Raw genomic sequence first — 12,441 nt, forward strand, 5'->3', positions numbered from 1 at the left:
TGTCCACGTTGTTTCTCTTCCACGTCCGGTCTAGTCTCGAACCCTTTTTTCACGTGTATTTGTCCCGCTCCTCAACAAGCAACTTTGTTACATCCCGCTCTTGACTCAAAGTAGCCGCGACCCACGCAACACGCAAGTGATTGATACAGCTGCACGTCATATTGCTGCGCTTCAACGCAACCGTTTTTGGCGTTGCAGAAAAAAACGTTATGCACAACTCGACAAACGAGGCCAAAACGGCAAGCAGCCTAATCACCCCACGCACCCCTGTCCAACCAAAAAAAAGTTGTGTGCAGATAATAACCCTTGATCAAAGGGTAAGTAGTACGGAAGAAGTCATGGAAAAAAGGAACATATGATAGGAGAAAAAAAATGATGAGACCTGATCTACCCGAGACCCCCCACTCACACCAAGAAAATCCCATGTACACTCGACCGGCTTCAGTCATCCGTATGTACATACACTACTATGCAAACCACTTTATGTTCACAACCCAGTAGCACACTACTCCGGGTCATGTCCATCCCGCTTTCTCAATCCACCTCCACTTTCTACCCGCCCAAAAAATAAACTATCCCCACCTCGTACCATCATCGTGTTTTCCCCCAAAATGAAACTCCCTGATCTTTCTTTTTAATCTTAAATTCCGAGAAAAAAAGAAGGAAATAAGAAAACTGGCGACTTTTGCGGCTGTACATCGCGGGCCGAAGACCGGATCTACTATTTTGTAATGACATTCCCATGGTCTTGGCTCCTACCCATTTCTCCCCCCCCCCTCCCCAATGAAATTAGCCAAGTTAAAGGTTTTAGCTTGCGGAGAAAAGAGCGTAGAAAAAAGCGGGGCGAAGAAAGCGAATGAGAAAAGAAAATCACATTCTAGATGTGGATGTTGCAGAAGGAAAAAAGTGGAGGAAGGGTTTATCCAGGGAAGTACCTGGTGCATGAGTGCCGAAAGAAGGTAAGAAGGACGATTGTGGCAAACTGGCGGTGTGTGTAGAAGGCACGGAGATTGTGGGTTGGAAAATCGGCACGCAACACGGGGTGGCGTCACTTTGGAGCCAAGGGGTTTTTTTTTCTGAGACGGGTTGCTTGTTGTGGGTTCCTTGTCAACCGCGGGTGGAGCCGAGATGCTCGTCCGTCTGGTGGGTATTCAAAGAGAGGGGATTAAGTGGTAGTGAATAGTAGTGTCACGCAATCGAATGATAATGGTTGTGAGAAGACCGACATGATGGTAAATGTGTGTGTGAATTGTTATTCCTATCTGATGTTGAGAGAAATTAGTCTCTCGCTGGTTAACCCAGCTGTCTACCTGATACTCAGATACATGTTTGCCTATCCTACAACGCTATCCTCCCTTCCACGCCTAATGCGTGCTTCGGCAATTGGCCGGCGAGCTGTCCTCGAACAAAAGAAAAAGAGGCTCTAGGCCCATGTAGATGACGCAAAGGTCTGGTATCATAATCACAAAGCGCCGCCAAACTCCAAGGGTAAAAATCATATGTGGTCGTAAAATATATGTATGCGAAGTGAATGTCGCGAAGGTAAATGGTGTTGTATCCGGTTTGGTGATAGTTTCCAAAGTGGTGTAGCGGAACACAGTGCATGGTAACGCACGCAGCTGTCGAGCCAATGTACCACCCGGCTGGGGTTGTACTGGAACGACAGCAGCTCATGCAGACGGCCGCTCGTGACGAAAGGTTGGTAAAGATGATTACAAGAAGTATAGGAGTCAAGGAGTGGAAATTATATCCAGTTTCCATTGCGTTTCTGCTCAGCCTCGAAATTGAAGCGGAATGCAGAGGCCTCAGATACAGACGGGTAATGTATCAGAGGCTGCGACCGACGGGAAGATACCGATCCACGGTTGAACTCTCCACTGGGTGAACAAGGAGAGTATGGGGTTGGTGGTCGATCAGCGAGTGATGAAGCAACACTGGACTTTCTTCGTGCTCGCTCCGGCTTCTGTATTGAGCTTGTGGGTGATTTGATTGAGACAGCGTCTGTCAATGATGGTGTCCTTGGCGGAAAGTCGTATGTGCTGAGCTCCTTCTCGAAGAAAGATGGGGTCCTGGGCGATACACGGTCTCGCAAGATAACTCGGTTTGATGGTCGGATGCCATACTCATCCAGCCGTTGGTTGTATTGGCTGGGTCGTCGCCATGATTCGAATTCAGCATCGTCCAGTGGTGTGACTGCTCGTAATGAGAAGCCTCGCATCTTCCTGCGGGATCTTGTCCACACACAAAGAATGGCAAGGGTAAGGGCACACACGACGAGCGAGCCTGCGACTGCACCAATGATGATGTAGATTTTGGTTTCCTGCTCCATGATGGCGGTGTCGATGTGGAAGTGTAGACAGTCAGTAGGGGTGTCGTGAATGAGAAGCCGAGTTGAATATGTGAAGGAGTGACGTCTATCGGATGATGATCATGCTGGCTGCGGTTGACGCGGATGCAATTGTTGATGGGGGCGGTCGACGAAACGACAGCGGTAGACGAAAGAGTCCACTTCTGTTTGATATGAACCCGGAAGGGCGATACGGATAAAGTAGTGCGGGACAGGTGGAGGGGGGTAAGACGGGCGGACACCAAGGTCATGCGTGTACCCTCGCTCCACAACGCCGTGGCAAGATGGCACGCAACTAGCGGGACGAAACAAGGCAAGACAAAGAACGGTCTTGCTAAGCGGCGCACCGAGAGAGAGGAGTGTTGCGGGTTATAGCGAGCAGGCTGGCTTGGCTTGAGGCAACATGCAAGGTACAAGAGAGCGGCTAGTGGTGGGCAGCGAAGTTTGTCAGTAGGGCAGACGGCCTTGGAAATATCGGTGAGGTGTGCACTAAGAGGACATCCATGAGGGACTAATATCGACAAGCTTGGAATCTGGTCCCGCCGTCAGCGATGGCGCAAGTACCGGGATAGGCAATTGCACCGTCTCTACTGCAAGGGGCCTGCTGCTCCCGTCCAGTGGGTGCAGTGTCAGAGCCACGGAATGGGCGAGTGTGGCGTTGTTGGGGTCAGCAAGACCGTGGCCTTTTGACAACGCATGCTAGATATACAACGAATCCAAGGACAGAAGACGACTTCAGCCTCACTGAAGTGATACTCGTGGCTTTGATGTCGGAGACGCCCCCCCCCCCCCCCCCAGTTTGCGTAGATGCTTGCGCTGCGTGCATGCGTGCGTGCATGCGCGTGTATGTACGAACAGGACAGTAGATGGGTGCGAGCCGTTCACTCAGCTCCTATCCGCAGTACCCACTTGCATGGTTTGGAGGGCGGGGCAGATAGTTGACTGGAGTGGGAGGGTGTGTGGGTGCTGGTCGGACACTTCGCTTGCACGCAGGCACTGACAGAGACGTCGATCTACACAGCTCTCGCCAAACTCGAAGCAGCATCGCTCCCTCGCAGGCACTGGCCAATGCCGTAACGGACTTTAGGTGCGTCCCGCGATAGCTTCCTTGAAAGGGCCCCAGCGTCTCTTTGTCCTGAGCTGGGCTCGCCAGTGGGGCAGGGCGCGTCCAGATTCTGAGGGCAGGCGTTCGCCCGCACACAAGTACCCGGGGCGCGCAGAAGGAGATGAGCTGGGCCAGGAAGAAAACAGGTTGAGGCGCAGTAGTCGCAGGTGCAGGCGCAAGACGAAGACGACCTGGTCCTTATCGCCGGCGAGCTATAGCCTAGGAGCTGAGTGTTCCTGACCCGTCACCCACACTTCCTGGCTGCTATGCTCGATATAGCCCAGGTGCGCCGACATGTTCCATAGCACGAACGGTCGCTTGGTCGTCAGCTTGCCAGGTCAGAGATTGCTTAATGATCCTGAAGCTTCGTCCGAGGCCCCCATTTCCTGCACCACCAATCCTACTCGGCATGCTTCACCGGACCTCAGATGAAACATGTCAAATCTGCCATTGTACCCTGGAAAGACGAGCTCAACGTTGCGTTGCCTTGTGTTGCGCTGCATGGGCGATGCAGTAACATGAAGCCGGGACGACCTGGGGCTTGCACTGCTGTGTAGTACACTAACGCCATCGCCCAGTACTAGTCCAGAGGGTAGTGCATCATCTGGACTGCCCCAATGGACCTGTCCAAACAATTAGCTGCATCTGTCCAGAGCAAAAAAACCTCCGACCCTTGCCATGGCCGGTCGCTTTGGCTGATGGTTTCATTTCCAGGCCTCTGGTGGCTGATCTACTGCGTAAGAGCTGTATGCACCGTTTGTAATCCGTCTTCAGGAGCTTCAGGCCACCTCCACCATAGAGTTCGGCATGGCCATGACCAAGCCGTGTATCTCAAACCTCTGGACTTAGACCCGTATTACCAAAGGATTTACAGCGCTGGAGAGAGCCGGACCGACTCTAAACTCCGTCATGATGATCTTCACATTTGCACCACAACCGAAATGAGACGTCCTATCACTGCAGACTAAGTATAGCCGAACGAGCATCATTTGCAACTCAGATACAGTTTGTCAAGTGGCAAACTGCAAGTGCACTTTAGTCTATTCCTGCCCTTAAAGACACACACATAGCATGTCCGGCAGTTGTGCAAAGACTGATCGCAGTGGAAGCCACGATTTTTTTCCAATACAGTGGAAGGACAGCCACGACAGGTTTGGGTCAGGGGTACCTGGACAAGGCCGGATTGGTACAGGCGCCTTTGCCGCTGATGCCGAGCCTGACCGAAATACCAATTCATGATACAACAAGAGTAAGTAGATGGTACTCTACTTAGTCTAGTCGGAGATGGAACATGGCGCTGTCGTTCTGCCGGCTAAATGCCAATTTTGCATGTGGATCTGGATCGCCGCCAGGCAAGCGTGCGACGCCAGCGCCCCGGATTTCAGGCGTTAGCTCAGGGCGAGGAGATTTTCGGGTGGACTTGACAGCAAGGTTGTGACCAGGCCATCGCACTGGAATCGAGCGTATGTTTGTGTTTTGTGTTTTGCGTGAGGGAGAGCGTGTAGTGTGGAGAAAACACGGCGGCCGTGATGGGGCCATTGGTGGAACAAAAGCAGAAGGTGCCAAGACTCTCGGCTTCGCAAAGAACCCTGCGTCGAACCATTTCCCGCGCCGGCCAATCACAGCCTCGCCGTCCCCATCGTTCTCTCCTCCAAAGCTTAGCCCTACACACAGCACCGCTCCACGACCATCATCGTGACTCGACTTCTGACTATTGCAGTCACAGCCTTCTCGCCTTCTCTGCCCTATCCTTGCTTGGGCTCTGGCACCGACACACCACAGACGCTCCATCCGCCATGACGCTTGGAGATGACAATCTACCCACCGTCCCTCAAACGAGATGAGGTTGTGCACCCGTGACACCGATCCGACTCGTCTCATCACCTGCTGCACACGTCCATGTCCACGACAATATATCCAACATGACCATCTTCCTGGAACCGCCGCCGGAACACTGCGATTCCGGGTCATCTTGCACATTATAATAACAATACCCATGATGATACCGCTCCTCAACCGACATTGCTTCAACGGCCGTACAGGCACCCTGGACTCGGATCCCTCCCGCTATGCAACATCCATATTACAGCCCATGTCCCTTTTCGATAGCGGCGAAAACTTTCCCACGCCCATGTTGCAAAAAAAAAACGTCATGAGACGGCATGTTCGGCAATGGCACACGAAATGGCGAGTGCCCGCTCTCGGGACAGGGCGCATTCTCGATAAGTCAAATGGACCAACCCACAAATCGTTCGCATATCATGAACGGTGGCGCCTGCTTGCACGTGCTCCCTGTGACTTGTTTCCAATACATCCATTCTCGCTGCAGACCCGGTAACTTGTGCGCAACTTTGGCCCCGCGAGTCGTTGGAACTCGCTGCCGGCGGTTGGCGAGTCAAAAGAAAAGAAACGTTTCTCCATTTCCCATATCTCGCTTGCCGACAGTCATGACCGCGAGACTTGCTCCATAGACCCATATGTATTTACTCGTGACGCAGACATATATTGGAGGGGTCTTGGAAGGCATCCCGCGCCGCGAGTCTTTTCGGAATGACTTGTGAGGGGTGGGGGCGCGGCATCGCTGCATGCGGCATATTGAGCGCTTTTTGTCTTGTGCATACGCGCTCGGTGATGTCTACATAGGATAAATGTATGTAGGTGAATAGAGCGCAGCTTCTACATATGCACGGAAGAAGAAGCCGTTTCAATAAAACTATATTTGGTCAGCTTGTTGGTACAGTTTGTATACAGCACCCAACGATCCTGCTTCACTCCCGACGATTAGCGTCGGACCGTATGCTATGTATCAGGGAGATCAGATCGCGGAGAGGAAGCGGGAGAGTCGATGATTTGAGAATAATGGCTCCTATCTTTGCGCTACAGAAGTGCACCTGAGATGATTGGCTACCCACACAATACTAGGTATCAGGGACATGGCCTTCACATGTGCATCCTTTGACGACGATAGGAAACAACAGAGGCATTTGTTTCTGAACCCCGCAACCAAAGCGCTTGTCGAAACAAGCAACCAATACAGGATTGCGCACTCTCAGAAATACCCGACTGCCGATAGTAGCAAGAGTAGGCATACTTGCCTTCCCTTCACAATGTACCCATGTATCTTGCCGCTCACATGTCTGCGCATATCCCGCACCCAACACTCCTCCCTCATCCGACCTCGTATTCCGCTGTGAAGACCGACGCGCGCAATCGTCCCGACAAGGAAACATGGCGGGAAACATTTGTCATTTCTCAGCCACACAGCCACCCGCACTGGTAACATTTCAGACATCGTTCGCTCGGGTGCAAAAGGGTGTTTTAAACTTTCACGCTACTATGGCGCCGCACCAAGGCAGGTACCGAATAGCAGCCTTAGGCGCGACCGCCCGTCGATTAGTACTTATTTCCCACCCGCTTTCACAAGAGAACGGAGAGATCTGACTATATGCCACGGCCTGATCAAGTATCTGCGGTGCGGTAAGCTGCGGGAATTACCGCGTTTCCAAACTGACTCCCATCAATATCGTCATTTTCATCGTATGCCCTAGATTGCCATTCATATGGCGTTCTTGCGGCGAAAGAGTCTCAATTTCGGCAACTAGCCATGTAGGTAGGCAGGAACGTTTATTTTTCTTATCCTGGTTGTCGCAATGTCAAAAACAAGCCATCTCTCTCAGGCTCCATCATCAAACGTCATCCCCACTCTCCTTCTCAGCCCCTCAAACCCAATGATTCGGTACCAAGAACCGGAGTATTATCAGTCCGCGAACGACTCGGTTTCCGCTGAAACTCTGTTGCCCGAAACTCTCCCCTCGCCTGTCCGTATCGCAACTTTCCCATCCCCACAAACAAGGTGTCTTACTTAGCACAACGTAGTATTTGTCGCTTTGCCCCCTCCCCCTCCCTCCCCAGCAGCGGAAGGAGGAGGAGCACTTGGTGACCCGAGTCCACCGCTCCCCCAAGCGCCCACTTCGTGTTTCCTCTTTCCGGCTTGATCCTCATACATGTTCGTTCTGAACGTCCCACGGGACCAGTAGTCGAATGACCCCCGCCTAATAATAACTATATCGATTTTTTCTGTCTGTCTCTTTTCGTTTGCAAGTACCCGGATGGCAAGGGAACAAAGCAACATGGAACAAGGTTCACAGATTACATCCTGGAACCAAGCAACAACATCCCAAGTCACACATCTACAAAATGTCATGTATACGCGACAAAATAAACAGCCGGCATAGAAACTGTGCCGAAGTGCATCAAAAAAAAACGGGAGCAACTCGGTCTATATCGCGACATCTAAGTAAACCTCTTCACACGTTTCCATCCAAGCAGCGCACAAAGTCACACAACCTATACTACACATCCATCCCATTCCCCCCAAACGGCACAACTTCGGTCCCTTCCTTCCCCCTTCCCACCCCTCACGTGTTCCCTTCCCCCAAACTCACGAAATCCCACTCTCGGCCCGTCTCCCGGGGTGATCACGGCCCATCTCTTGGTTGTACCCCTCCCCCCATTATTGCTTTCTCAAATATCTCTGTTGTAAGTATTATGGCGCCATTCTTCCCCTAAGCGCTTTTACCCCTACACTTTTATTTTATTTTTCTTCTTCTTACGTATATACTTTATTATATACCACGGTATACCATTTAGTCCGGCCACCCAATCCGTCGGTCGGTTAGTCGGATGGTTGGCTGATCACAGTCACAGTGACGATAGTGACAGTGGTCATGGTGGTATAATGCGTGGTACGCGTATATACCCAGTCACAACAACTCCCCAACAAACAAAAAAACAAAAAACAATTACTATACGTCCACAGCTATGAGAAAGTGTGATGAGAAAAACAAGTGGGTAATGTGATGGCATCGTACGATGTTTTTTTGTCGTTTTCGCTATGGAAGACACTTACGACTTGCGCTTGCATGTTGCCTCACAGGGCTGTCTACAACGGTAAATCGAAGCGAAAGAGAGACATCCTAGAGCAAAGGGAAAAACGAAAGTGGCAAATTTCAAACGGTCGCTGGTCCAAAGTTTGTCGGCGAGTCCGGTGGGAGGGGCAAGCTGGAGGATGGATACCAGTAGTAGCGAGATAGGCGTGCAGCACACCCTCTTCGCCTTGGTGCGTTGAACTATCGCGAGTCGCGGGTTTGGTGTGGCTTTCACTACGGTATGGGGGCCGCACTAAGTGGGGGGTTTCTCTTGTTCGTATGGTAGCCAGCTCGCTCAGCAGAAATGTGGCGGGGGTGACATTATCTCTCGCTTGCGTTGGTCTTGGTGCTACATACTAGTTTTGGGGTCTTGGAGAATTTGGGGATTTGTGGCGGTGGTGCCCGTTCTCCACGTGTGCATTAGTTGGGTGGATGCGGGCGTTGGGCGACGTCCAACGTCCACTTTGGGGTTACTGCATGACACACCGTGTGGCTGGCTGTCTTTTTATTCCATTGTTTGGTACGGTACTGGCTAGCTTCTGCCAGAATGGCATGCGGGATCGGGATCGGAGATCGGATGGACATCATCAGAAGATGTCATTGTGGTGGAACTGGTACGAAGAAGCTTGCATGAGACATTGGGCCTTCAATCCACCTATCTTACGTATAGTACATGACAGAGAAAGCTACTCATCTTTTTTGTTCCTCATAAAACAACAAATGCAATATAACCGCCGTATTTCTTCTATTCATCCTCAGACCAGACTCAACTTGACCTTCCTCTTGCCAGTGCTCTCTTCAAGCTCATCCGTAATCCTGACAGTGACCTTCTCAAACAATTCAACGCTCCTCTTGACATCGCCCTTGATATTGAGTACATAGTTTTCAGCATCGAAGTCGGCCTCTGGCTCTGGAGTCGCAAGATCCCTCAAGCGGATAAGGCTCTCAATACCAAAGCGCGGCACAAACACCACAAAGCCATTGGAAAAAATCTTCATGATGAACCCTTCCTCGTTGATATCCTTGCCCTTGAGCGCCTGGCCGACGTAGTACTCGATCGAAGCTCGGCCAGCCATTTGGGCATTGCGGTGACGAACATTGATGTTTTTGCATACGGCTTCGAGTTTGGCTTTTGATTGCAAACTGGCGTCTAATTGCTCGTATTCAATGGCAGCAGCAAGCTGACGATGCGCTTCGAGATCAGCATAACGACGAATAGGAGATGTGAAGTGGGTGTAAATTTCGCTGGCCAGACCGTAATGTCGAAACTCTGGATATGCTTGTGTACCTGCGCAAAAGTACTCCGCGGACATCATGCAGCGTGTAGCCATGATTCTGACTAGAGTGTTGAAGAAGGGGTTGTTAGGGTCAACACACTTGTCGAGCGAGTCGGCCAGAGCCTTGGAACTGTCCGTCTTGATTTCCATTCCCTTCTTCACCTTGAGCTGGTTGTCAAGCTCCTCAAAGTTTGTTTTAGGCGGGGCTGCGTGACGGCGCAACAGAGCTGTTTGTGGAAAGGCCTCATAGTTCTTCGCGGCGACACTTGTGTTGGCGAGCAACATGAACTCTTCTACGAGCGAGTTGGTGTCAAGATGCTTCTTGGTCTGCACGTCTGCTGGGTCTGACGTCTCGGATTCCGTTCGGACCTTGACCTCTGGCGAGGAAAGGTTCAGTGCTCCTGCGTCCATTCGCTTTTGCTTCAACTTCTTCGAGAGCATGAGCAGCGTCCGCATGCCCTTTGTTAGGTCGTCGGTTTGTGACTGGTCATCTATTCGAATCTGAGCTTGTTCGTAGCTAAAAGCCTCCCTTGAGCGAATGACGGACTTTGTGAAGTGAGAAGCAACAATATCAGCGTCCTCTGTCATTTCCCAAATCACAGAGAAGGCGTATCGCTCAACGTATGGTTTCAACGAGCACAGATCTGTTCCAAGAAGCATGGGAAGCATGTCTATGCGTTTATCGACCAGATATACCGTCGTTCCACGCTGACTGGCTTCTTTGTCCATTGCGTTATTCGGCTTGACAAAGTGTGATACATCGGCGATGTGAACACCGACCTGATAGTTACCGTTTGGCAGTTTGTGGGCATGGAGAGCATCATCAATATCGACACAGCCGACAGGATCGATAGAGCAGACTAGAAGATCGCGAAGATCCTTGCGCCCTCTCCAACCCGGATCATCCATGTTAGCGGGTACTTTCCAGTCGTGGCCTTCCGCAGGTAAACAATCCAAGACTGTCTTGGGGAATGGCTTGTATTGCACGTCCCACTCGAGTAGTAAAGCCTCAGTTTCTGCGCCCTTTGATTCAAGTTCACCAAGTGATCGAACAAAATGGCCAACCGGATACCGCGAATCTTTTTCCCAGGAGTCGATGGTTGCCAGAACGCGCTGACCAAGGAGCTCTCCAGCCTGCCGTGTTCGTATACGGATCTTGGGTATGCGCTTGTCCATAGGGACGAGGAAGACAGTTTGTTGCTGTCTACTTGATTTTGATGAAGAACGGACCGAGTCGCGGTCGATATGGCCCACGTATTGCCGCCAGTTACGCTTGATGATGCCCACAACCCGTGCTGTCGGCTGCGGCCGTCCTTCTGTGCTCTGACCATGGACCCGTTTTACCTCCTCTTGTAATGCTCGTCGCTCCCTCACGGGAATAACGTTCTCCCCCTCTTCTGCCTCAGCGTTGTCGTTCTTGTTCACTGTCTCCTCTTCGATAATTTTTGTAGACGGTGCTTTCCATTGATCTTGAGGCAGTACTTCGACGACGACAACATCACCAGAGACTGCACGATTGCTGTTTTCACGTCCTAAGATGAGGAGTGACTTGTCGAAAGCAGGTACATGCACAGAGCCTTCGAGGTAGTTGTATGGTGAAACGTTGAAGATCCCCTGGTGTAAAGTTCCGGCTTTTACCCCCGTCATCATTTTTGAGACGGAGTAGTGCTCCGAGTAGAAGACTTCTGCCTTTTTTGATCTGACTTCGCGCTGTTCTTGCGCAGCACTAATCATGTCGAGAAGTTCATCAGAGTTTTCCAAGCCGGAGACAAAGTCGGATACTAGACATGAAGGTTAGTGTTGTGCAACCATGATTGCGCCAGAGACTCACATGTCAGACCAGGCACATCCTCGCTTTTGGCTTTGCGCAGATTGTCCCTGTCATCAGTAATCATGACGACGGTGGGGATGCGAGTCTGCGTCTTGCTTTGTGCTTTGACAGCGTCGGTGATGTGCTGGTTGTACCATTGAACAGCTTTGCGCACTGCCCGGTCATTGCGGTCATTGATCGTCTCGCCGGGCTCTCGGGCTACATTTGTCTCTTGCCTGAACTCGTTGAAAAAGACGTAGAAGCGCTTGCCCTCATTCTTAGTCAGAGATATCAAGCGGTGGTAAAGCGGCAACGAGCGGTTCTTAACCTCCTCGAGCACGGTTTGCAGCACAATGACATTATGAAAGGCAGTTTCGACTTCAAACAGGTCCATGCCCGTGAGGAGGGCATTGGTGTCTGGAACTAGATATTGGCCATTGGGAAAATGCTTTGATCCTGCTGGTGTGTCGGACAGGACGAAAGGAGATGCTGAAATGGGTTAGTGTGGACTGCACGTGAAAAGGTGCTATGGTTAACAAACTCTTCTTGGAGTAGTCAGCGGGCGCAATTTCGAGACATGCTCTGCAGAGGTTCGATGAACAGGGAATGTCCTGTCGTAGATAGAGCTCTCTGACAATTTTTTGGACTTTGCCGCTTTTTGTTGATCGCACGTAGACCTTGCTGGAGAGATTTGATTGGCCATGTTCGGCAGCCGTGGAGCGCTTGAGACTGAAGTACTCCATGTGTAACTGAGTGCAGCCAGGGCGTGTGGCTGCGAGTGTGGGTGTAGTTGTGGTGGTGGGCGTGGGAGTGAATAGTAGTCTGCGAAAGATTGATGCCAAGACCGGCAAGCGGTGGGCCCTTGCTCAAGCTAGCTGAGTGCACGCCAGATGACGGAGCTTGGTGGGCCCGCGTATGCAAGTCGTTAGGTGCAGAGGAGCTACTACATCGATACAAGCTCCCCAACCCAACCT

General features: G+C 51.3%; 3 protein-coding genes across 3 annotated transcripts; all 3 read right to left on the reverse strand.

Moving 5' to 3' along the window:
* Positions 1 to 248: 248 nt before the first annotated feature.
* COCVIDRAFT_114033 (hypothetical protein) lies at positions 249 to 425 on the reverse strand (the record flags this gene model as incomplete). The annotated part of the gene is made up of 1 exon (XM_014695506.1): positions 249 to 425. One exon carries the CDS (start codon positions 423 to 425, stop codon positions 249 to 251), a length of 177 nt encoding a protein of 58 aa, XP_014550992.1.
* Positions 426 to 1,744: 1,319 nt separating this feature from the next.
* On the reverse strand, positions 1,745 to 2,329 carry COCVIDRAFT_31407 (hypothetical protein; the record flags this gene model as incomplete). The annotated part of the gene is made up of 1 exon (XM_014695507.1): positions 1,745 to 2,329. The coding sequence occupies one exon, from the start codon at positions 2,327 to 2,329 to the stop codon at positions 1,745 to 1,747; it is 585 nt and encodes a 194-aa protein (XP_014550993.1).
* A 6,806-nt stretch (positions 2,330 to 9,135) lies between these two features.
* Positions 9,136 to 12,210, reverse strand: COCVIDRAFT_114064 (hypothetical protein; the record flags this gene model as incomplete). Its single annotated transcript, XM_014695508.1, has 3 exons — positions 9,136 to 11,438; positions 11,489 to 11,956; positions 12,009 to 12,210. The coding sequence occupies 3 exons, from the start codon at positions 12,208 to 12,210 to the stop codon at positions 9,136 to 9,138; spliced, it is 2,973 nt and encodes a 990-aa protein (XP_014550994.1).
* Between the last annotated feature and the right edge of the window lie 231 nt (positions 12,211 to 12,441).

Source organism: Bipolaris victoriae, assembly GCF_000527765.1.
Source record: "Bipolaris victoriae FI3 unplaced genomic scaffold scaffold_158, whole genome shotgun sequence".
NCBI lineage: Eukaryota > Fungi > Ascomycota > Dothideomycetes > Pleosporales > Pleosporaceae > Bipolaris > Bipolaris victoriae.